This window comes from Salvelinus namaycush, chromosome 34 (assembly GCF_016432855.1).
Source record: "Salvelinus namaycush isolate Seneca chromosome 34, SaNama_1.0, whole genome shotgun sequence".
Taxonomy (NCBI): domain Eukaryota; kingdom Metazoa; phylum Chordata; class Actinopteri; order Salmoniformes; family Salmonidae; genus Salvelinus; species Salvelinus namaycush.
The window spans coordinates 6,660,163-6,686,031 of record NC_052340.1 but is presented as its reverse complement, the minus strand read 5'-3'; the positions used below and the strand labels follow the sequence as shown (position 1 = coordinate 6,686,031).

The window sequence follows — 25,869 nt, the reverse complement described above, 5'->3', positions numbered from 1 at the left end:
GGCATGAAGACTGCAGATGTGGCCAGGGCAATAAATTGCAATGTCTATACTGTGAGAAAGGTACTTGTGAGACGCTACAGGGAGACAGGACGGACAGCTGATCGTCCCTCGCAGTGGCAGACCACGTGTAACAACACCTGCACAGGATCGGTACATCTGAACATCACACCTGAAGGGACAGGTACAGGATGGCAACAACAACTGCTCAAATTACACCAGGAACGCAGAATCCCTCCAGCAGTGCTCAGACTGTCCGCAATAGGCTGAGAGAGGCTGGACCAAGGGCTTATAGGCCTGTTGTAAGGTCTGTCCTCACCAGACATCACCGGCAACAACGTCACCTATGGGCACAAACCCACCGTCGCTGGACCAGACAGGACTGGCAAAAAGTGCTCTTCACTGACTAGTCGAGGTTTCGTCTCACCAGGGGTGATGGTCGGATTCGCTTTTATCGTCGGATAAAAGGAATGAGCGTTACACCGAGGCCTGTACTCTGACCCTCCAGCATGACAATGCCACCAGCCATACTGCTCGTTCTGTGCGTGATTTCCTGCAAGATAGGAATGTCAGTGTTCTGCCATGGCCAGCGAAGAGCCCGGATCTCAATCCCATTGAGCACGCCTGGGACCTGTTGGATCGGAGGGTGAGGGCCATTCCCCCCAGAAATGTCTGGGAACTTGAAGGTGCCTTGTTGGAAGTGGGGTAACATCTTACAGCAAGAACTGGCAAATCTGGTGCAGTCCATGAGGAGGATATGCACTGCAGTCATTAATGCAGCTGTTGGCCACACCAGATATTGACTGTTACTTTTGATTTTGACCCCCCCTTTGTTCAGGGACACATTATTCCTTTTCTGTTAGTCACATGTCTGTGGAACTTGTTCAGTTTATGTCTCAGTTGTTGAATCTTGTTATGTTCATACAAATATTTACACATGTTAAGTTTGCTGAAAATAAACACAGTTGACAGTGAGAGGACGTTTCTTTTTTTGCTGAGTTTATAATGGATGAAGGTCTGCTCATTCAAAATGCGCAACACAACGAGAAAGTATGAAGAAACAGGGATGTTCTCAAGCGGTTTATCAACACCACTGCATTTTTGGGCATGCAAGAACTGGCTGTTAAAGGACACGACGAGAAGGAAAGTTCCGCTAACAAGGTAACTACAAAGATCTTGCCGAGGTAATTGCACGTTAAGATGCTTTACTTGCTGAACATATGGAACTTTAGACTGGGATTTATGGGATGCCGAAATCAATTCAGAATGATTTGATAGCTTCCATCGTATCATCCATTAAAAGGTGACATTAAAGACAGAGTTTGGCCAGCGCATTCTTTTGTGCTTGAGTAGGCTTTCCACTTCCCTTCTGTATTTATTTAGCAAAGATGATAACACAAAAACACTCCGAACAGACAAGAAAAACAAATGACGTAAATGTTGCAGCAGCCTAGGCTACACTGAAACATTAGAGATCTAACTTGCTGTATGGGATGAAAATGAGACCATTTCTCAGTCTGATCAACTGTAGTCTACTAATAAGAGCAGTTGCATAACGTTACATCCTATGCGCCCAGTCCATCTGGTCAGGGTAAACAAATTGGTCAAGTTATGCATTTATAGACCATTTGTGTGTCAGGAGAAAATGTGAACGTGATCAAATGTGGTTTATATTCAAACCTATATACGTTTTCAATCCAAAATTATTAACTGGAATTAATCAATCAACATAATAGTGGTGACAGATGTGAGTACATTTTTATTAGGCCTACAGTTGCGTAGGCCTGCGTGATGCAAACATTCATAAAGCAAGCTCAGCCCTTTGAGTTCTATTGTCTATCAGTTGTTGTCTCTGTGTCTGGGTAGAGGAAATCCCCCTCTTAATATGGTCTAAATATAATTAATATGAACAAATATAAGGTAGCTGCAGTTTGACATGGGTTTCATCCCCCCCCAGGGCCAAGAGTTTTTTTCCAGGAGTTTTTTTAATACTGTGTGACCTGATCAGGAAAAACTGCTCCCATCATAGCCCATATGAAACCATTTTGCAATTGATTAATTAAAGTCATACATTTATATCAATCAAGTTTATTTTATATAGCCCTTCGTACATCAGCTAATATCTCGAAGTGCTGTACAGAAACCCAGCCTAAAACCCCAAACAGCAAGCAATGCAGGTGTAGAAGCACGGTGGCTAGGAAAAACTCCCTAGAAAGGCCAAAACCTAGGAAGAAACCTAGAGAGGAACCAGGCTATGAGGGGTGGCCAGTCCTCTTCTGGCTGTGCCGGGTGGAGATTATAACAGAACTATGCCAAGATGTTCAAAATGTTCATAAGTGACAAGCATGGTCAAATAATAATCATGAATAATTTTCAGTTGGCTTTTCATAGCCGATCATTAAGAGTTGAAAACAGCAGGTCTGGGACAGGTGGCGGTTCCGTAACCGCAGGCAGAACAGTTGAAACTGGAATAGCAGCAAGGCCAGGCGGACTGGGGACAGCAAGGAGTCATCATGCCCGGTAGTCCTGACGTATGGTCCTAGGGCTCAGGTCCTCCGAGAGAGAGAAAGAAAGAGAGAAGGAGAGAATTAGAGAGAGCCAAGATTTTCAAAATGTTCATAAATGACAAGCATGGTCAAATAATAATCAGGAATAAAAGTCAGTTGGCTTTTCATAGCCGATCATTAAGAGTTGAAAGCAGCAGGTCTGGGACAGGTAGGGGTTCCATAACCGCAGGCAGAGCAGTTGAAACTGGAACAGCAGCAAGGCCAGGTGGACTGGGGACAGCAAGGAGTCATCATGCCCGGTTTGCCGTGACGTATGGTCCTAGGGCTCAGGTTCTCAGAGAGAGAGAAAGAAAGAGAGAACGAGAGAATTAGAGAGAGCATACTTAAATTCACACATCTTCAACCACCAACTTACAATCCTGAGACAAGGCCGAGTATAGCCCACAAAGATCTCCACCACAGCACAAACCAAGGGGGGGCGCCAACCCAGACAGGAAGATCACGTCAGTAACTCAACCCAAGTGACGTACCCCTCCTAGGGACGGCATGAAAGAGCACCAGTAAGCCAGTGACTCAGCCCCTGTAATAGGGTTAGAGGCAGAGAATCCCAGTGGAGAGAGGGGAACCGGCCAGGCAGAGACAGCAAGGGCGGTTCGTTGCTCCAGAGCCTTTCCGTTCACCTTCACACTCCTGGGCCAGACTACACTCAATCATATGACCTACTGAAGAGATAAGTCTTCAGTAAAGACTTAAAGGTTGAGACCGAGTCTGCGTCTCTCACATGGGTAGGCAGACCGTTCCATAAAAATGGAGATCTATAGGAGAAAGCCCTGCCTCCCGCTGTTTGCTTAGAAATTCTAGGGACAATTAGGAGGCCTGCGTCTTGTGACCGTAGCGTACGTATAGGTATGTACGGCAGGACCAACTCGGAAAGATAGGTAGGAGCAAGCCCATGTAACGCTTTATAGGTTAACAGTAAAACCTTGAAATCAGCCCTTGCCTTAACAGGAAGCCAGTGTAGGGAAGCTAGCACTGGAGTAATATGATCAAATTTCTTGGTTCTAGTCAGGATTCTAGCAGCCGTATTTAGCACTAACTGAAGTTTGTTTAGTGCTTTATCCGGGTAGCCGGAAAGTAGAGCATTGCAGTAGTCTAACCTAGAAGTAACAAATGCATGGATTAATTTTTCTGCATCATTTTTGGACAGAAAATTTCTGATTTTTGCAATGTTACGTAGATGGAAAAAAGCTGTCCTTGAAACAGTCTTGATATGTTCGTCAAAAGAGAGATCAGGGTCAAGAGTAACGCCGAGGTCCTTCACAGTTTTATTTGAGACGACTTTACAACCATCAAGATTAATTGTCAGATTTAACAGAAGATCTCTTTGTTTCTTGGGACCTAGAACAAGCATCTCTGTTTTGTCCGAGTTTAAAAGTAGAAAGTTTTCAGCCATCCACTTCCTTATGTCTGAAACAGGCTTCTAGCGAGGGCAATTTTGGGGCTTCACCATGTTTCATTGAAATGTACAGCTGTGTGTCATCCGCATAGCAGTGAAAGTTAACATTATGTTTTCGAATAACATCCCCAAGAGGTAAAATATATAGTGAAAACAATAGTGGTCCTAAAACGGAACCTTGAGGGACACCGAAATGTACAGTTGATTTGTCAGAGGACAAACCATTCACAGAGACAAACTGATATCTTTCCGACAGGTAAGATCTAAACCAGGCCAGAACTTGTCCGTGTAGACCAATTTGGGTTTCCAGTCTCTCCAAAAGAATGTGGTGATCGATGGTGTCAAAGGCAGCACTAAGGTCTAGTAGCACGAGGACAGATGCAGAGCCTCGGTCTGACGCCATTAAAAGGTCATTTACCACCTTCACAAGTGCAGTCTCAGTGCTATGATGGGGTCTAAAACCAGACTGAAGCATTTCGTATACATTGTTTGTCTTCAGGAAGGCAGTGAGTTGCTGCGCAACAGCTTTTTCTACAATTTTTGAGAGGAATGGAAGATTCGATATAGGCCGATAGTTTTTTATATTTTCCGGGTCAAGGTTTGGCTTTTTCAAGAGAGGCTTTATTACTGCCACTTTTAGTGAGTTTGGTACACATCCGGTGGATAGAGAGCTGTTTATTATGTTCAACATAGGAGGGCCAAGCACAGGAAGCAGCTCTTTCAGTAGTTTAGTAGGAATAGGATCCAGTATGCAGCTTGAAGGTTTAGAGGCCATGATTATTTTCATCATTGTGTCAAGAGATATAGTACTAAAACACTTAAGTGTCTCTCCCGATCCCAGGCCCTGGCAGAGCTGTGCAGATCCAGGACAGCTAAGCCCTGGAGGAATACGCAGATTCAAAGAGGAGTCCGTAATTTGCTTTCTAATGGTCATGATCTTTTCCTCAAAGAAGTTCATGAATTTATTACTGCTGAAGTGAAGGCCATCCTCTCTTGGGGAATGCTGCTTTTTAGTTAGCTTTGCAACAGTATCAAAAATAAATTTTGGATTGTTCTTATTTTCCTCGATTAAGTTGGAAAAGTAGGATGATCGAGCAGCAGTGAGGGCTCTTCGGTACTGCACGGTACTGTCTTTCCAAGCTAGTCGGAAGACTTCCAGTTTGGTGTGGCGCCATTTCCGTTCCAATTTTCTGGAAGCTTGCTTCAAAGCTCGGGTATTTTCTGTATACCAGGGAGCTAGTTTCTTATGACAAATGTTTTTCGTTTTTTAGGGGTGCAACTGCATCTAGGGTATTGCGCAAGGTTAAATTGAGTTCCTCAGTTAGGTGGTTAACTGATTTTTGTCCTCTGACGTCCTTGGGTAGGCAGAAGGAGTCTGGAAGGGCATCAAGGAATTTTTGTGTTGTCTGAGAATTTATAGCACGACTTTTGATGCTCCTTGGTTGGGGTCTGAGCAGATTATTTGTTGCGATTGCAAACGTAATAAAATGGTGGTCCGATAGTCCAGGATTATGTGGAAAAACATTAAGATCTACAACATTTATTCCATGGGACAAAACTAGGTCCAGAGTATGACTGTGGCAGTGAGTAGGTCCAGAGACATGTTGGACAAAACCCACTGAGTCGATGATGGCTCCGAAATACTTTTGGAGTGGGTCTGTGGACTTCTCCATATGAATATTAAAATCACCAAAAATTAGAATATGATCTGCTATGACTACAAGGTCTGATAGGAATTCAGGGAACTCAGAGAGGAACGCTGTATATGGCCCAGGAGGCCTGTAAACAGTAGCTATAAAAAGTGATTGAGTAGGCTGCATAGATTTCATGACTAGAAGCTCAAAAGACGAAAACGTCATTTTTTTTTTTGTAAATTGAAATTTGCTATCGTAAATGTTAGCAACACCTCCGCCTTTGCGGGATGCACGGGGGATATGGTCACTAGTGTAACCAGGAGGTGAGGCCTCATTTAACACAGTAAATTCATCAGGCTTAAGCCATGTTTCAGTCAGGCCAATCACATCAAGATTATGATCAGTGATTAGTTCATTGACTATGACTGCCTTTGAAGTGAGGGATCTAACATTAAGTAACCCTATTTTGAGATGTGAGGTATCACGATCTCTTTCAATAATGGCAGGAATGGAGGAGGTCTTTATCCTAATGAGATTGCTAAGGCGAACACCGCCATGTTTAGTTTTGCCCAACCTAGGTCGAGGCACAGACACAGTCTCAATGGGGATGGCTGAGCTGACTACACTGACTGTGCTATTGGCAGACTCCACTAAGCTGGCAGGTTGGCTAACAGCCTGCTGCCTGGCCTGCACCCTATTTCATTGTGGAGCTAGAGGAGTTAGAGCCCTATCTATGTTAGTAGATAAGATGAGAGCACCCCTCCAGCTAGGATGGAGTCCGTCACTCCTCAGCAGGTCAGGCTTGGTCCTGTTTGTGGGTGAGTCCCAGAAAGAGGGCCAATTATCTACAAATTCTATCTTTTGGGAGGGGCAGAAAACAGTTTTCAACCAGCGATTGAGTTGTGAGACTCTGCTGTAGAGCTCGTCACTCCCCCTAACTGGGAGGGGGCCAGAGACAATTACTCGATGCCGACACATCTTTCTAGCTGATTTACACGCTGAAGCTATGTTGCACTTGGTGACCTCTGACTGTTTCATCCTAACATCGTTGGTGCCGACGTGGATAACAATATCTCTATACTCTCTACACTCGCCAGATTTAGCTTTAGCCAGCACCATCTTTAGATTAGCCTTAACGTCGGTAGCCCTGCCCCCTGGTAAACAGTGTATGATCGCTGGGTGATTCGTTTTAAGTCTAATACTGCGGGTAATGGAGTCGCCAATGACTAGGGTTTTCAATTTGTCAGAGCTAATGGTTGGAGCCTTCGGCGTCTCAGACCCCGTAACGGGAGGAGTAGAGACAAGAGAAGACTCAGCCTCAGACTCCGACTCGCTACATAATGGGGAAAACCGGTTGAAAGTTTCTGTCGGCTGAATGAGCGACACCAGTTGAGCATTCCAACAGCATTTCCCTCCAGAAGCCATGAGAAAGTTGTCCGGTTGCGGGGACTGTGCGGGGGGGTTTATACTAACGTTAGTATCTGTACTTACTGGTGGCACAGACGCTGTTTCTTCCTTTCCTACACTGAAATTACCCTTGCCTAACGATTGCGTCTGAAGATGGGCTTGCAACACAGCTATCCTCGCCATAAGGCGATTGTTCTCCTGTATATTATGAGTACAGCGACTGCAATTAGAAGACATCATGTTAATGTTACTACTTAGCTTCGGCTGTTGAAGGTGCTGACGAACCATGTCCAGATAAAGCGTCCGGAGTGAAAAAGTTGGGTCCAGAGTTTTCCTGGTTAGGTTAACAGAGACGGAAAAACTCTGGGCCCCAGGGGGTAAAAATTGCCCCACCACTCTGGGACCTACGTTGCCACCGGTCTGCTTGCAGTTGTCAGTTATCTTCAGATATGTGAATGATCAGGGCTTTGTTCAGGAATGTTTCTTTCTGCTATTTGTATTTACTGCTAAGTCCCCTCCTGTTCCCTGATTAAGAGGTGATGACCACTCCACTCCACTACCATTGTCAACTTTCTCCTGACATGAACTGAAGCCACAATGTCTCATGTGCCCGCTCATCCACTGGCACATTGAACGTTTCCTCTCCAATCACTGAGTACCCCTATCAATTTTCTCTCATTACTGTATGTAGAGTCAATCACACACACAAACACAATCACATTATTACACATCAATGATTTTACTCCATGCTTGGACTAACTCATTCTTAGAACTTTTGTCTAACTGTGTAGTGTGTTGTGTGATTTGTTTTTTGTCTTCCCAGTCAAATCCTGTCCTGCCCTCAGTGGAGGAGCTGAGCTCTTCTCTAACACCATCCATCCACGATGAGCCTGTCCTGCACTGAAACCTACAGTATGAACACCTCAACCCCTGTCCTGCACTGAAGTCAAGCCTCTCCACACCTCAACTCATGCCTCAAACCCTCATTCAATCCCTGCTGTGATCCCTTTCCAACACGGTGTAAGTAGCCCTCTCATTCCCATTCCCCATAATGTTGTACTACAAATGTCTTTATTAAATGCTTTACGTTAAAATTATAAGACTTTAACCATTTTTCAAACACGCTTTGTTGTCTCTGTGCGTTCCGCGCCTATACTGTGGGTCTCCCATCCTCCTAAATTTTCCAAGTCACCAACCTCCACTGATGTATATACAGTAGCTACCTCAACTTCCTATTACCCCCCTGCACATCGACTCAGTACTGGTACTCCCTGTATGTAGCATGTTATTTTTACCCCTTATTGTCATGAGTTATTCACTGTGTATTTATTCCTCGTCAAAATTGATATTTTTTATTTAATTCTGTATCTTTATCTTTAACTCTGCATTGTTGGAAAAGGACCCGAAAGGAAGCATTTCACAAATCATGTGACCAATACAATTTCTTTTTATTTGATGATTCTAACCTCACGCTCTGTCAACTCTCCACTTCCTTTTTCTAGTAATTCAACATCGGTACGATTTCTCGATCTGTCTCTCGATTGCTTTCTCTTCTGAGAATGGACACCACTACACAAATGCAGCTCAGTTGAGTTGAGACAACAGTGGTCTCACCCGTAACTATGAGCTCTCCAGCGGAGAGCAGCAGATGGAGAGATAGCAGAATGGAGGTACCGTGCACTATCACCCTCTAGTGGCGATAAGTGGGCAATGTAAGTTAATTGTCAAGCTGAGGGTCACGTTCGCAATCTTTTGATGGGCTTTTTTAAGATGTGAACAGACAGCATAAAATGAACACATGTTCACTTTTGATGGCTATTACATTAGCCAACCATTACCCATCCTCAAGGTCTGTGTTCATTGCCTCGTGTTAACATACTGTACTATCACATCACCTCTGTAAATGCTGATTTGAAGTCCGCTTCATATTCTGCTGAAAGGCGTCATCATTCGTTATGGTAAACTTGACCATAGATGATGGTTGGAAGCTCTTCCCTTAATGGAGACATTCAGAATCGTTTGTTTATTTACCGGCGTCCGTCCTTTTCTGTTTGTTTCTGTTTGGAAGGGTTTAGAAGGAGGGGTGTGTTTGACCTAATGAAAATAAGCAACATTCTAGTCAGAGGATTTCAAGGTTGATTCGAAGATCATTTTACTTGACAAGTTGTGTGTGCACGCGCGCACGTGTGCGTGTATGGGTGCGTGTCTGCACGCCTGTGCTTTCTCTAGTAGAAGTAATGCAGTCTGAGCTCATTCTGTACACCTTGACCTCACTAATCAACTGTTTAATGCATAATGAGTAGGATATCGGAAGTTCATGAACTGCATTGACACGGCGCCATTCTGTTTGTTTTCCTAAGCACTGTTCATTTCATCAACATCCCCGTGTTACCGTACATGATCACGAAGATGAAGTATGTGAATGGGCGGCAAGATTTTGCTCTGTACATTTCTTTGAGTTTCATAGTTGTTTCAACTCAATATTTCAATATAATGTCGACATACTTGATTGGATCAGCTGCTATGTACTTGGAACAACTCTGCATCACACGAGTTGAGACTTCGCTGACTGACAGAATTGCTCAAACTGAAGATCGGAGAAAAATATCTGCCACGTCAGTAAAATGTGGCTGTCTGAGAGGACGCCATGTTGGTCCCTGGCTCTGATTGCCCAGCTGGTGACACCTGAGCCGGAATGGAGCAGGCCACACTGTGTGAATCAATCTTTGTCTCTCCCTGGCTACAGTGAAACCGGTCTGGTAGGTGGGAAAGTAGCACACTGGGACACACCCATTTCTGTGAAGAGGAGATGAGAGAGGGAGGGGTTGGATGGAGGGGGGAAGTCCCACCTGTATGGGCTAAGTGGGGGGGGGGGTGGTTCTGGGATAGACAGTGAGAAGAAAGGAGGAGGGAAGTGTCAAATGTGTTGTCAGCATGCTCTGATCACTGTTCGGTGACTGTTTGAGTGGCCCTGTGAAAAGCCTCTCCTACCAGGTCTCACCTCCACTCTCCTCACTGCTCCCCCAGCGTCCGATGGCAAAGCATGACCCTGTAAGTCCTTCCTTTATCCTCTCCTCCTTGTTCTCTGCTTCTCTGGCTCTCTATCTGTTTCCCCTGGGCTGACTTCTGTCACCTGCCTCCAAAACAACACTATTTTCTTTCTCACACACACTGAACATGCTATACTCTTACTCTCACTGTCCCTCACTGTCAGGTTGGGTTTTTCAAGTAAATGTGTCCCTTGTGTATGGCTGGTGTTCTCAAAGGTTGTACTTTTTGCCACATCATGGACAGATGGCAGGACATGTGAACCAATGCGTTGGTATGCTACTAGGAGCTAGACTAGAGGCACAGGGTCAAGCTGGTGTGTAGCTGGAGACCCCATATGATCTCATTGCGATTGCCTCTGTCTCCGATCTCTCTACTGTGTTGCTTCGCATGGTGTGTGGAATTTATGTCAAATCCCCCATGTGGAAAATATTGTGTTGAAAGTCGGGGTTCTTCCTCTAAATGGTTTGTGGTTTTATGTCTCAAACTAGTCTATTCGCCCGGTTTGTGGAACCAAAATACGGGGGGGCAGATTGCAAAATTAGACTTGAGGTGAAAATGACCCCAATAGGCCCCCTGTACCCTGCTACTGTGAAGTTCCATCTGTAACAGAGAGGATTTATCTGTCTCGATTGGCGAATCAACAGTCAATGTGGGCTGGTTCCATTTTACCTATTTATCTTCTATTTTAAGCTCTAAGGGACTCTTTGGAATTGAAATTCAAAGTTACAGTATATAACAACGTTACTGTTCATAAGTACAGACTGCCCGTTGAAATGTAACTGGAACCTAAAACCTCATCAGTTTACAGTAATTACTGGAAAATGCCAAGGGGGGGAACAATGTCTATTGACCTCTGTCGATTCAGTTGGGAATTCAGGCTAACCGGCTCATCCACCAACTGAACATCCACTTGGTAGAATATTCCGGTTCATTTGCGTTGGAGTTCTGTGCCTATGGTCATGACACTGGAGCTGTTTACCAAAGAAAAGGTTTAGGTTATAAACCGGTATTATTACTGACTGCGCCAAGGAGTCTTCGCTATGTCACCAAGACAGATAACAGTAAATCCCATCTTTGTTTATTGCTGTGCTAGAGGGTGTATCAGGTATATTGTATACATTTATGGCAATATAGGAGGAATGACCAGCACACAGATGTGTGTTAAACAGTCACATAGTTTGGGGGAACTAAGGATAGAGGTTCATGAGAGGATCCCCTTCTGTGTTTACTATGAATTCAGGACAAATAGCACCTTCCATGGACTTCCTGATCAAATACATCAGGTGTTTTCAAATGGAGATATAGGAGCTAATAAACCAGACAGTGGGTGTTTTGGGATTTTCAGATAGAGAAGACACAATATGGTACATGCCTGCCTCTTGGCTTCCTATGGAGCGTGGTGGTACGTGCCTGTGTGAGGGTTCTTTTGATTCAGGAAGGTATTTTTTTTATATAGTGCTTCTGGTCCATTCTCTAAGGTGAGAGAGTTAGTGGGCTTGACCGAGATGCCCTGTAACTGACTGAGTTCTTCGAAAAACAACAGTCAAAATCATATTGGGTTGACAAGTTACCATGGAAACCCCAATGTAGACACAAGTCATTTTTGGCTAGCACTCTTTATCCTCAACCAGACGAACACTTCAGTACGATCCAGACCTGTAGGATATAATGATCTTTGTGACCCTTGGGATCATCACTACAGCCTAGCCCCTATGAAATCAAAACTCCAACTGGAGATCTTGCAATGTTGTGTAAATCGCCACCACTCCTCAGCACGTCTAGATACAGAGCAGAGCACACCACTAATCTGTTGTGGGAATCAGTGTGGAGGTCATGCATGTTGTACCATCAGGAAGTAGATTCTTTCCATGTCGGTCACCGCAAACATAAACATAGCCATGGGCAGATCAGACAAAGTCCCAACATCAGAACCAGATAGGGAAGTTAAAAGCAATGTCATCCCTCCCAAGTGGCACGGTGGTCTGAGGCACTGCATCTCAGCGCTTGAGACGTCACTACAGACACCCTGGTTCGAACCCAGGCTATATCACAACCGGCCGTGATTGGGAGTCAAACGGGGCGGCGCACAATTGGCCCAGCGTCATCAGGGTTTGGCCTGTGTCGGCTGTCATTGTAAGTAATAATTCCCCCCCCCCCCGAATACACACACAATGTAAAGTGAAAAGCCATCAATGAAAAGAGAGACAGAACTCAAAACCAATATTGATCCCTGGCTGCCTGTCATCCAGCACCAGGGGGGAAAGCACACTATCAGACTGACCAACCTGCACCTGTGTGGATGTGGGTCACAAATCACCTTTGTGTGGATGTGGGTCACAAATCACCTTTGTGTGGATGTGGGTTACTAATCACCTGTGTGGATGTGGGTTACAAATCACCTGTGTGGATGTGGGTTACAAATCACCTGTGTGGATGTGGGTTACAAATCACCTGTGTGGATGTGGGTTACAAATCACCTGTGTGGATGTGGGTTACAAATCACCTGTGGATGTGGGTTACAAATCACCTGTGGATGTGGGTTACAAATCACCTGTGTGGATGTGGGTTACAAATCACCTGTGTGGATGTGGGTTACAAATCACCTGTGTGGATGTGGATTACAAATCACCTGTGTGTGGATGTGGGTTACAAATCACCTGTGTGGACGTGGATTACAAATCACCTGTGTGTGGATGTGGGTTACAAATCACCTGTGTGGACGTGGATTACAAATCACCTGTGTGGATGTGGGTTACAAATCACCTGTGTGGATGTGGGTTACAAATCACCTGTGTGGATGTGGGTTACAAATCACCTGTGTGGATGTGGATTACAAATCACCTGTGTGTGGATGTGGGTTACAAATCACCTGTGTGGACGTGGATTACAAATCACCTGTGTGTGGATGTGGGTTACAAATCACCTGTGTGGACGTGGATTACAAATCACCTGTGTGGATGTGGGTTACAAATCACCTGTGTGGATGTGGGTTACAAATCACCTGTGTGGACGTGGGTTACAAATCACCTGTGTGGACGTGGGTTACAAATCACCTGTGTGGACGTGGGTTACAAATCACCTGTGTGGATGTGGGTTACAAATCACCTGTGTGGATGTGGGTTACAAATCACCTGTGTGGATGTGGGTTACAAATCACCTGTGTGTGGATGTGGGTTACAAATCACCTGTGTGTGGATGTGGGTTACAAATCACCTGTGTGTGGATGTGGGTTACAAATCACCTGTGTGTGGATGTGGGTTACAAATCACCTGTGTGTGGATGTGGGTTACAAATCACCTGTGTGTGGATGTGGGTTACAAATCACCTGTGTGGATGTGGGTTACAAATCACCTGTGTGGACGTGGGTTACAAATCACCTGTGTGGACGTGGATTACAAATCACCTGTGTGTGGATGTGGATTACAAATCACCTGTGTGGACGTGGATTACAAATCATCTGTGTGGATGTGGGTTACAAATCACCTGTGTGGATGTGGGTTACAAATCACCTGTGTGTGGATGTGGGTTACAAATCACCTGTGTGGATGTGGGTTACAAATCACCTGTGTGGATGTGGGTTACAAATCACCTGTGTGGATGTGGATTACAAATCACCTGTGTGTGGATGTGGGTTACAAATCACCTGTGTGTGGATGTGGGTTACAAATCACCTGTGTGTGGATGTGGGTTACAAATCACCTGTGTGGATGTGGGTTACAAATCACCTGTGTGGATGTGGGTTACAAATCACCTGTGTGGATGTGGGTTACAAATCACCTGTGTGGATGTGGGTTACAAATCACCTGTGTGGATGTGGGTTACAAATCACCTGTGTGGATGTGGGTTACAAATCACCTGTGTGGATGTGGGTTACAAACAGGCAGCAGCCAGGGACAGGGGACAACCACAACTTCCTTTTGGAGTTTGCTGTTCCGTTGTCTCCATGGCAGCCACCCTTCTTCTCCGTGGCAACAATAGAGACTCCCAGGGGGCAATGTGAGCTCGGCTGCGGCCCTGGTGACGATGATCAGCTCTATTGTCTGAGATGCTTGGTAGCGCTATGGGGAGCAGATGAATATAAAGCAGAAATGAGAGCATGATAAAGAGAGGAGGAAATGAATAAGGGGCCCATTGGGAATCTTGGCACATTGTTGCCTAGAGACATGGGAACTTCTATTGTGCTTGAGTTGGTTATTCAGGTGTTGGGATCTCACACTTGCTCGATAAGGATGATATTATTATGGCCGACAATGAGTTACATCTAACCTGAAGATACTACAATGCCTTTTTTCACCAATCATCAACCATCTGTAAGCCCTTTTCGCAATCAAGATGTGTACTCTAGGCAGCACCCCATACACTATTGTTTATGGACGAATCAGGGGGTTCCTGCATGGGAGTTGTTTACTGGGGATTTTCATCTCAATATCAAATCATTTCTGGGGAACAATTTAGTGCCTGAATGTAATTGTTTTTCCTTAAAATTGTCAAAAAATAAACAAAAATAGCTTTTTAGCAAAAAAATATTTATCCAAAAATATTTTTGCTAGGACTGTCTCGGAGTGGTCTGAGTGGGGAGGGGAAAAGCTGTTATTGCCAGAGAGGTTTGGAAAACTCTTTCTTATTGGTCTATTAACTAATTTACCACATGGTGATGTCACCAGACAGGCCAAAACGCAATCCCACCAAAACAATGAAATTTCAGACGGTCTTTTCCAACAGCTCTTACAATAAAAGGGCATTATCATCTTTTTCACAATTTCAAAGTATTATTATATAAAACACAGGAAAATCACGTTTTTTTTCACACTTTTATAGTGTTCATTTCATCCTTTTTTGTACAATATGATACAAAACACGAGGCCTTTAAGTTGGGTGTTGGGTGTTAGATCCGAATATTTTTGAATGACTGACTTCTTAACCTTTTCTGTTTTTCTCTGTGTTCTCCCCTACAGAACGAGCTCCCTCCTCCATACTACTCTGTTGAGGTGCACACCGTCCCGCCCCTCCAGTCCTATGAAGAGCTAGTCTATGGAGCGGGTCCAAGGCACACTCATCCCAACCAGCTATACTACATCCCCCAGCATCCCCCACCAGTGGCTACGCAGCATGTCTGCCAGCCCAGTTTATGTGAGTAGCACTCCCTATATACTGCAGTTCTGTCCCAGTCCAGTTTTCTCCATTCCTTGTTTGCTTTCAGGGGACTACAAACCATCAGTGAAAGTATTGTAAAATAATAGAAACAGAAGTGTTTTATAAAAACATCCTTGAGAAATGTGATTTTAACTCCCTCATTATGTCTCAGCATTACTATACACTGAGTGTACAGAACATTTTTGATTTATTTTACCTTCATTTAACTAGACAAGTTAAGAACAAATTCTTATTTTCTGTGACGGCCTAGGAACAGTGGGTTAACTGCCATGTTCAGGGGCAGAACGACAGATTTCTACCTTGACAGCGCGGGGATTCGATCTTGCAACCTTTACGGTTACTAGTCCAACGCTCTAACCACTAGGCTACCCTGCCGCCCCAGGGTAGTAACATTAGGAACACCTGCTCTTTCCGTGACGCAGACTGACCAGGTGAATCCAGGTGAAAGCCTGTAGCTCAGGACCTGAAGCAAGGATATGCATTTGCTTGATACCAATTGAAAGGAAACACTTTGAGGTTTGTGGAAATTTGAAATTAATGTAGGAGAATATAACACGTTAGATCTTGTAAAATATATCTGGTAAAAGATGATACCATCATCTTTGAAATGCAAGAGAAAGACCATAATCTATTATTCAAGCCTAGGTGCAATTTAGATTTTGGCCACTAGATGGCAACAGTACATGTGCAAAGTTTTAGACATATATTTATTTTAATTTTATTTTACCATTATTTAACTAGGCAAGTCAGTTAGGAACACATTCTTATTTTCAATGACAGCCCACTGACTAACCAACTGTTCCTAGGCTGTCATTGAAAATAAGAATTTGTTCCTAACTGACTATGGTCTTTCTCTCAGGGGCAGAACAACAGATTTGTACCTTGTCAGCTTGGGGATTCGAACGCTCTAACCACTAGGCTACCCTGCCGTATATGTGCAAAGTTTAGTTCCAATGAACGCATATCTGTTCAAAATGTTGTACCAAGACCGCCCAAATGTGCCTAATAGGTTTATTAATACATTTTCAAGTTCATTTATTTATTTTTATTTTTTATTTATCCGTTATTTTACCAGGTAAGTTGACTGAGAACACGTTCTCATTTGCAGCAACGACCTGGGGAATAGTTACAGGGAAGAGGAGGGGGATGAATGAGCCAATTGTAAACTGGGGATTATTAGGTGACCGTGATGGTTGAGGGCCAGATTGGGAATTTAGCCAGGACACCGGGGTTAACTTTTTATGGCTGCAGGGGCAGTATTGAGTAGCTCTGTTTAAGGTGCCCATTTCAAACGGCCTCGTACTCAATTCTTGCTCGTACAATATGCATATTATTGTTATTATTGGATAGAAAACACTCTCTAGTTTCTATAGCCGTTTGAATTATGTCTCTGAGTGGAACAGAACTCATTCTACAGCACTTTTCCTGATATGGAGTGAGATTTCAGAAATCTTGGCCCCTGCTCCCAGGTCAGTTCATAAGTCCCTGTGAATGCTATGATGCTACAAACACTGCCTACGCCTTCCTCTAGATGTCAGTAAGAGGTGACAATTTGAATGGAGTCGATTGCGCAATCAGGGCCTGTATAAAAGGCCAAAGACCGGATGTACCGTTCTTTTCCTGCTGCGCCTGACGCACGATGTACGTCGGACCTGCTCTCTTTCCAAGCTTGGGTTTAGCCAGTAATATTTCGCCGGTCATGTTTTTACTCGTTATAGGTGTTAAAAACATCATAAGGTAGTTAATTTAAACCGTTTTATAGCAATTTATATCCGTTTAGTGCGATTTTGAGGCATTGCTTTGTGTTGCACTTTGAAGCGCCGGGCACGTTTCGGGGTCCCGGTCGAACGTTAGTGGGCATTTCGACGGACAAGAGGACATCTTTCGACCAAAAGAAGATTAGACCCAAGAAAGGATACATTGCCCAAGATTCTGATGGAAGATCACCTCATAGTAAGAAATATTTAAGATGATAAATCGTTGTTCTGTCGAAAAATTTTAAACGCATATTCCGCCATTTTCTTTGGTATAGCTTCGCTTGGCGAACCCTGTATTGCACAGTAAGGATAATTTTAGAAATGTAATTCAGCGATTGCATTAAGAACTAATTTGTCTTTCGATAGCTGTCCAACTTATATTTTTTTAGTCAAGTTTATGAATAGTTATGCATGAGACAAGATCACTGTTAAAGATGGCGCCCGACATTTTCAGGCTAGTTTTGCTAGTATTGTCATTGTATAACCACGTTTTTTTTGTGGCTAAATATGCACATTTTCGAACAAACTCTATATGTATGTTGTAATATGATGTTACAGGAGTGTCATCGGAAGAATTCTGAGAAGGTTAGTGAAAAAATTAATATATTTTGGCGATGATTACGTTATCGCTCTCTTTGGCTTGAATCAATGCTCGGGTAACGTTTGCACATGTGGTATGCTAATATAACGATTTATTGTGTTTTCGCTGTAAAACACTTAGAACATCTGAAATATTGTCTGAATTCACAAGATTTGTGTCTTTCCATTGCTGTGAGCTGTGTATTTTTAAGAAATGTTTTATGATTAGTAATTAGGTAATTCTCGTTGCTCTCTGTATTTATTCTAGTCGAGTTGTGATGGTGGGTGCAATTGTAAACTATGATTTATACCTGAAATATGCACATTTTTCTAACAAAACCTATCCTATACAATAAATATGTTATCAGACTGTCATCTGATGAGGTTTTTTCTTGGTTAGTGGCTATCAATATCTTTATTTGGCCGAATTGGTGATAGCACCTGATGGAGTAAGAAACTGATGGAGTTAGAAAAGTGGTGTCTTTTGCTAACGTGGTTAGCTAATAGATTTACATATTTTGTCTTCCCTGTAAAACATTTTAAAAATCTGAAATGGTGGCTTTATTCACAAGATCTGTATCTTTCATTTGGTGTCTTGGACTTGTTAATGTGTGAAAGTTAAATATTTTTAAAAAATATTTTTTTGAATTTCGCACCCTGCACTTTGAGCTGGATGTTGTCATAGGTGTACCGACCTCGGGCTTGCAGCCATAAGAGGTTTTAACACCCCTACTCTTACGACAAGTGCCATGGGATCTTTAATGACCTCAGAGAGTCAGGACACCCGTTTAACGTCCCATCCGAAAGACGGCACCCTACACAGAGCAGTGTCCCCAATCACTGCCCTGGGGCATTGGGATCTTTGTTTAGACCAGAGGAAAGAGTGCCTCCTACTGGCCCTCCAACACCACTTCCAGCAGCATCTGGTCTCCCATCCAGGGACTGACCAGGACCAACCCTGCTTAGCTTCATAACTGTGCACTCTCCTCAAACAATTAGCATGGCATTCTTTCACTGTAATAGCTACTGTAAATTGGACAGTGCAGTTAGATTAACACGAATTTAAGCTTTCTGCCCATATCAGATATGTCTATGTCCTGGGATTAATTTTTTTTTGTTACTTACAATCTCATGCTAATCACATTAGCCTACGTTAGCTCAACCGTCCCGCGAGGGGGACACCGATCCTGTAGAGGTTTAAAGCGGTTGCGTGTGGTACACTGAGTGTACAAGACATTATGAACACATGCTTTTTCCATGACATAGATTGACCAGGTGAAAGCTATGATCCCTTATTGATGTCACTTCTTAAATCCACTTCAATCGGTGTAGATAAAGGGGAGGAGACAGGTTAAAGAAGGATTTGTAAGCCTGAAGACAATTGAGACATGGATTGTGTATGTGTTCCATTCGGAGGGTGAATAGGCAAGACAAAATATTGAAGTGCCTTTGAACGGGGTGTGGTTTAAGTGTGTAAAGAACTGCAACGCTGCTAGGGATTTCACGCTCTACAGTTTCCCATGTGTTTCAAGAATGGTCCACCACCCAAAGGACATCCAGCCAACTTGACGCAGCTACAGGATACATTGGAGTCAACATGGGCCAGCATCCCTGTGGAACGCTTTCGACACCTTGTAGAGGTCATGCCCCAACACATTGAGGCTGTTCTGAAGGCAAACTCAATATTTGGAAGGTGTTCCTAATGTTGTGTACACTCATTGTACGGTCTCTATATGGTCTCCCGAGTAAGATATATCTATTTGACGTGTATGCCGTGTGTGTTGTTCCAGCTCTTTCTAACAAGAAGAAGAAAGGCAAATTCTGCCACCGTAGTGCCAAGTGCTTTGGTGGGTCAGGAGGCATCGTTCTGCTGCTCCTCCTGGGCATTGCCATCTGGCTCGGAGGTAAGGCCAGGGTTGTCTTCATATTTATTCATATGTTGTTACTCATGTACATGTATGCCTGTTTATTCATTAATTTTTTTAAATTTTCATTCTGATTCGGCAGGGCTTAAATAACACATTTTGGTTGAATGAATTCAGTTGTGCGACTGACTAGGTTTCCCCTTTCCCTACTGTATTTGTACAGGCATTGACAGTCTTCCTCTTCTACCTCTTCCTCCATCTCTCTTCTTCTCCCCACCCTTACCTGTTCCTTACCCCATCCAACCCTTACATCATCTCTCTGCTCTTGGTCTATTTCATTTCATGTCTTTCTCTCTCTCTCTCTCTCTCTCTCTCTCTCTCTCTCTCTCTCTCTCTCTCTCTCTCTGGGTAGTGCGTTACGGTACCAGGTTGGGAACTGCGGCTGCCACCCTCGACCACCATGACAGTGAGGATGAGGGGCACTATGAGAAGCAGTTGAGCGTGCCCGTTCATGACACCTGCTCCAACTCCACCGTCCAATGTGACGCTCTGCGAGACTGCCGACTGGGCACGGACGAGTCCAACTGTGGTAAGCACACACACACATAACAGACAGACATAAAGACACACATACTTGCAGGTAGATGTACAGAAATGAAAGCCAGGCGGGCAGGTGGACGTACACTCGACGTCTGACAAGTGGACAAACATAACCCTTTTTGTATATTATTATTCCATCCCTCCTCTCCTTCTCTCTCCAGTGAGGTTTGGTGCGGACGGTGCTCTACAAGTCAGAATGTCTCAGGACGACCGTTTCCTCCCGGTGTGTTACCAGGGATGGGACCAGAGCTACGCCGACCGAACCTGTGCCCAACTGGGCTTCAGAAAGTAAGACATCACCTTATTTCCCAGCAGACATTTTATAAGCTACCTCACAAAGTAACTACTTTCTCTCACAGCAGCCATGCTATATGCTGCACTTAGAGAGTAATCACTTTCACTCACAGCAGCCATGCTATATGCTGCACTTAGAGAGTAATCACTTTCACTCACAGCAGCCATGCTATATGCTGCACTTAGAGAGTAATCACTTTCACTCACAGCAGCCATTTGTGTACGCCGCCTCTCGCGTGAACTACTTTCTCGCACAGACATTTGCTCAGTGACGTCTAATTTCACTGCTGCCATTTTCAGTATTTACTCTGAGATTGAATCTCTGCGCTCCTCTCTCTCTCTGGGGTTGGTGTGCCTGTGGCAAATTGGGTGTCTGGGAATGCTTGATGGGAGGGGAATTGATTCTACTATTGCTTTGGCAGACGGATTCTAAATGTGTTTGTGTGTGTCGACCATGCAGGTCCTTTGCAACCAAGGCCGTGAAATCCCAGCAGTCCATTGGTCTAACCCTGAACAACAGATCGTCTTTACCCATCCAGGGCCAGGTCAGCGTCGGGTAAGAGAGCTCAACTCCTCTACAAATCTTAGCACTTTTGTATTTACTCCTTTTAGTCCCAGTAATGTCGAGGGAATGGTGGTGTTAAGTCATTCACTGTCATTACCTGCCATGACTGGTTGGGACGTAATGCTATGGCATCATCATAACCGCATTATAAGCCTCATGAAGGAAGTTTCAAATCAACTGTAACCATGCTGCATGTTTCCCAACGTGGTTTAATGTTCGATCCTGAGTTGCTGACATGATTGATCTTGTGTTGCTGTGTAGCTCTTCCTGCCCTGACCAGAATACGGTCTCTCTGAAGTGTATTGGTAAGGAGCTCTCATCGGTTCAAATTTCACATATTGCACTCAGGCAGGCCTATATCAACCTTCTGTTTGAAATATGACTTGTAGTTAATTTAGATACAAACATTTTTGACCACTTCTCCACCTTTTCCCAGATTGTGGGCGTCAGCAGTTGACCTCCCGGATCATAGGGGGCACTGTTGCCAAGCTGGGCCAATGGCCCTGGCAACTGTCTCTGCACTTTGGTAGATCACATGTCTGTGGAGGGGTCCTGGTGTCCCCTGACTTTGTGGTGACAGCTGCCCACTGCTTCCCCAGGTCAGTGACTAGAGGACAACAATGCTCAGATCCAAACTGATCCCTTGGCTGTAATTCCAGACATGCTATGTAGATCCTTGGTAATAGCTCCACCTTACCCTCCTTGCTGCGTTCATGACAAGTCGGAGTGAAATCAGACTTGATTTGAACTCATTGAGAATGCCAATTGACTAACGGCAAGCTAGCTACTCCAACCACGAACAGAAAGTACAACTATAATGCTCGTAAACATTGTAAAAAAAAACATACAGATTGTTTTTGATTAAGTTACTTTTTGTTGTTGCATTTAACTGCCAAAAATGTTGTTGTCAAATTAATTTCCTTAGTCAGAGTTCAGCGTGTCGGGACACAAGGACAGGTGAAAGAGATCAGGGGGTGACACTCAGATGATGCGAGGGTTCCTAACTTTTAATTACTAGTTAGAGGACAGATCAAATAGATTTCAAGCTTGTGTTTCAGGCTTTCCGACATGTCGTCGACGCGTCATTAGCCATACGTTTACTGTCAGTCCTTTTACTTACACATTCCCATATAAAACACAGACTAGTAGTGAATCTGTGCAGCAACTTGCTCAGTGTGATCACCTTAACAACCCTCACCTTGACAACCAGTCTCCATAACTCAATTAAACACTGTATTACCATAATAATAATACCATAGGTGTCATAAGCTACAGCCTTGGTTTGAGAAGTAAATGACCATCTATTTTATTTTTTTCCTTGCCAATTGAAGGTTGTTACCCCTGTTTCTTGATGCCAGTAAGTGGCATGTGTACGGAGGAGTGGTGTCTCAAGACAAGCTTCCTTCTCCCTACCTCGTAGAGAAGATCATAGTGAATGAGAACTACAACAACGTAACCAACGACCAGGACATCGCCATTCTGAAGCTGGCCTCACCAGTGGACTTCACTAGTGAGTCCAGGTCTATTCCTTGTATATCAGAGAAACGCTAGGGAGACACTAGCATCAATGTTGGGACAGCACTGTAAAAACATTTGCCCTTTGCCTCTAAATGTCTGTGATGAATCCACTGTCCGAATGGCAATCTCATTTGCAGTGGTGTAAAGTACTTAAGTACAAATACTTTAAAGTACTACTTAAGTCGTTTTTTGGGGTATCTGCACTTTAATATTTATATTTTTGCCAATTTTTACTTCACTACATTCCTAAAGAAAATAATGTACTTTTTACTCTATACATTTTCCCTGACACCCAAAAGTAGTCCTACATTTTGAATGCTTAGCAGGACAGGAAAATGGTCCAATTCACACACTTATCAAGAGAACATCCCTGGTCATCCCTACTGCCTCTGGTCTTGATGGACTCACTAAACACAAATGCTTCGTTTGTAAATTATGTCTGAGTGTTGGAGTGCGCTCCTGGCTATCCATAAAAATTTTAAAAATTAAATGGTGCCATCTGGTTTGCTTAATACAAGGAATTTGAAATGGTTTATACTTTTACTTTTACTTTTATCAATTAAGTACATTTTAGCAATTACATTTACTTTTGATACTTAAGTATATTTAAAACCAAATACTTTTAGGCTTTTACTCAAGTAGTATTTTACTTGAGACTTTCACTTTTACTTGAGTCATTTTCTATTAAGGTATCTTTACTTTTACTCAAGTATGACAATTGAGTACTTTTTCCACCACCGCTCATTTGTGTGTATGTGTGTGCACACGTGTGTCATTTTTGTCACTGTGTTCTCATGTCTGAAGTCTGTATGTCACTCTGTTTATCTAACTTCCTGCGTGTATGTTTGTTATTCAGATGCAGTTCAGCCTGCCTGTTTGCCAGCCTTTGACCAGACATTCCCCCGCGGAACCAAATGCTGGACCTCGGGCTTCGGAACAATAGATAATGGATCAGGTAGGAAGAGAGACGAGGGAGTGGAGAGAGGGAGAGATGGACTACACTAAAGGAAAGAGGGAGACAACAGGGACGGACTGGGAACAGAATTGGCCCCGGCCATTTCTGACACACTTCTATCCTCGAGGCCCCCACACCAGCCCTTTTTTAAATTATTATCAGCCAAATAATGATCATTTTGCACAAGAAACAACAACAATTTAGACAGGCCCACTAGGCTAAAAATGAACCAGCCCGTCTGGTATTTTCCAAAATTGCTCTATGGCCTGTCCGACGTGGAGAAAGGAGGCTACACATGCATCATTCATCCTATCTCAATGTCTTCTCATTGCAGGAGAGCAACTAGCTATTGTGTCCCAAGCTGAAGTGTGTGTGTGTGTTTGGAGAATGACTGTGTACTGTGTGTCCCTTCACAGCGAAACCCTCCAAAGACCTGATGCAGGTGACCGTTGACATCATCGACGTGCGTGTGTGTAACAGCTCCAAGGTATACTCTGGCAGTGTGTCCAACAACATGCTGTGTGCCGGTGATCTCAACGGGGGCAGGGACTCCTGTCAGGTACATGTCCATCTGCTGTAGTTCAACTCACCCTCTATTTACAGGCCCGGGGACTCATTTATTAACCTTGCGTACGTACAAAATATACCCCAAAACATGCGTATTGCAGTTTTGCCGCAAAAATTGGCATTTATAAAAACTGAACTTGGCCTGAGAACATGCTTACCTCCATGTAAACTTCCGACCATGCTTACACACATTTTATAGTGGCTGAAGTATTGTCTTGCAAGCATGTACAGTATTTTGTACAAATGTGGGATATGATGACACGCAAAAAAATATCTAATTATAAGATGCAGTTAGTGAGAAGAGCAAAACTCCAGCGAATGTGTTTTGTTTTTGGAATCTAAAATGATGAGACACATAAATCTATTTCCTATTTATTTTATTTTTAGAACCATTGCAGAATAAATTCCTCACCTTTTCTGGCTGTGATGCATTCCCGAAGTAATACAAAAATACCATGCGCATCTCTCATTTAATTGGGCCTAGTAAATAGATAGGCTATGTAATTTCAAGTTTTGCTGTAGTCTATACGATCGCATAGGCAGCGCGGTTTGTAACTTGACAGTTGAATTTAACAGGTGAACAGACAGTTGATATTTTACATTGAATTATGAATGCAACTACTGTAAGTAACCTACTGTGATTTCTATTGTTTTGAGTAGCCTAGACAATGTTTTAGAATTTGCAAGCAGTCCAGCATATTTAGGTTGGGGGAAATGTCAAAGCAAAACATTGTTGAATTTAAACATTCTGCTAACAGGTCCACAACAATTAGCCATTGTTTTTTTTCTTCAGAAACTGTCACAGTCCTTTGGCAAATACAGCATAGGTTATTGCAAAATATTTGAATATTCTGTCAACACCTCCAAAAACATTTGATCAAATTTGCAATTGCTCTTTCTTTTAGAAACTGCAGTGGTCTAATTCCAACAGTTCCAAATTATACAGCAAATAAAAGGCGTTATTGTCACCTATAAAAGGTGAATGGAGGGTTTGTTCACACGCAGTTTTACGACAGGTCGGATTTATAATGGAAAACAAGTGTATGTATGTATGGCGTACACCAAGTTTATTCATCTCAATTTACTTAACGTTTTTTTACGCAACGGGTAAACATTTGCCACCTGTGGTGGTCTAGAGGTCTAAGCCGCTGCCTCTGGAGCACATGTACAATGTACCGCTGCCAGCATGGGTTCCATTTCGGCCCACTACTCTTTCAACACTCTTTCACCGCTATTAAATCTAAAAATATATCTCTCTCTATACCATTAATTAACATACAAAATACTTTGAAAATATATATTTTTTTTTACAGCCATAGATGCAGAGTTTGGCAAACTGTCCTCCATATGGACACCAGATGTTCCATGACAGCAACATTCTGTATTCTTCCCAGAGTCTAACTAACTCACTGTCTTAGAACATTTGGTGCCAACATTATTAATTATATTTCTGAACTTCGATAGTCCATAGCTGTCCTCTCCTGCACAAACGCTTGTCGTCATCTTAGCTGCCTTGGGGCTGATGAAAATTGCCTCTCCCACTACTCAAATTCCCTTCTACCTCATCTGCTATCCACCGCTTTAAAACATACAGTAATATTGTACCAGGTGCTTTCCACACCTCGGCCCCTGTTCACTCATCCCTTCTCTCCATTCCTCTCAAAGGGAGACAGTGGTGGTCCTCTGGTGTGCAAGACCAGTGACAACCTTTGGCAGCTGGTGGGCATGACCAGCTGGGGCAGCGGCTGTGGGCAGAGTAACAGGCCGGGGGTCTACACCAAGGTGTCCAGCCTACTGCCCTGGATCTACAGCAAGATGCAGGTGAGATGAAGAGAAGCTACCTGGATTGCCTGTGTTCTAGCAAACCACACCATGCAATACACACCTAATACCCAGCTCACCCTCCCTTGACTTACATGTATGTTAATTCTCATTGTTCCCTCTGCAGCTGGAGAATCCGTGA

At 43.6% G+C, this 25,869-nt stretch overlaps 1 protein-coding gene across 1 annotated transcript; it reads left to right on the top strand.

Moving 5' to 3' along the window:
- Nucleotides 1–1,104: 1,104 nt before the first annotated feature.
- Nucleotides 1,105–25,869, top strand: LOC120029146 (transmembrane protease serine 13-like). The gene is made up of 13 exons (XM_038974453.1): nucleotides 1,105–1,158; nucleotides 15,008–15,182; nucleotides 19,333–19,446; nucleotides 19,820–19,996; nucleotides 20,169–20,295; nucleotides 20,762–20,857; nucleotides 21,128–21,171; nucleotides 21,303–21,465; nucleotides 22,225–22,376; nucleotides 23,241–23,339; nucleotides 23,756–23,898; nucleotides 25,572–25,727; nucleotides 25,855–25,869. Exons 1-13 carry the CDS (start codon nucleotides 1,105–1,107, stop codon nucleotides 25,867–25,869), a joined length of 1,515 nt encoding a protein of 504 aa, XP_038830381.1.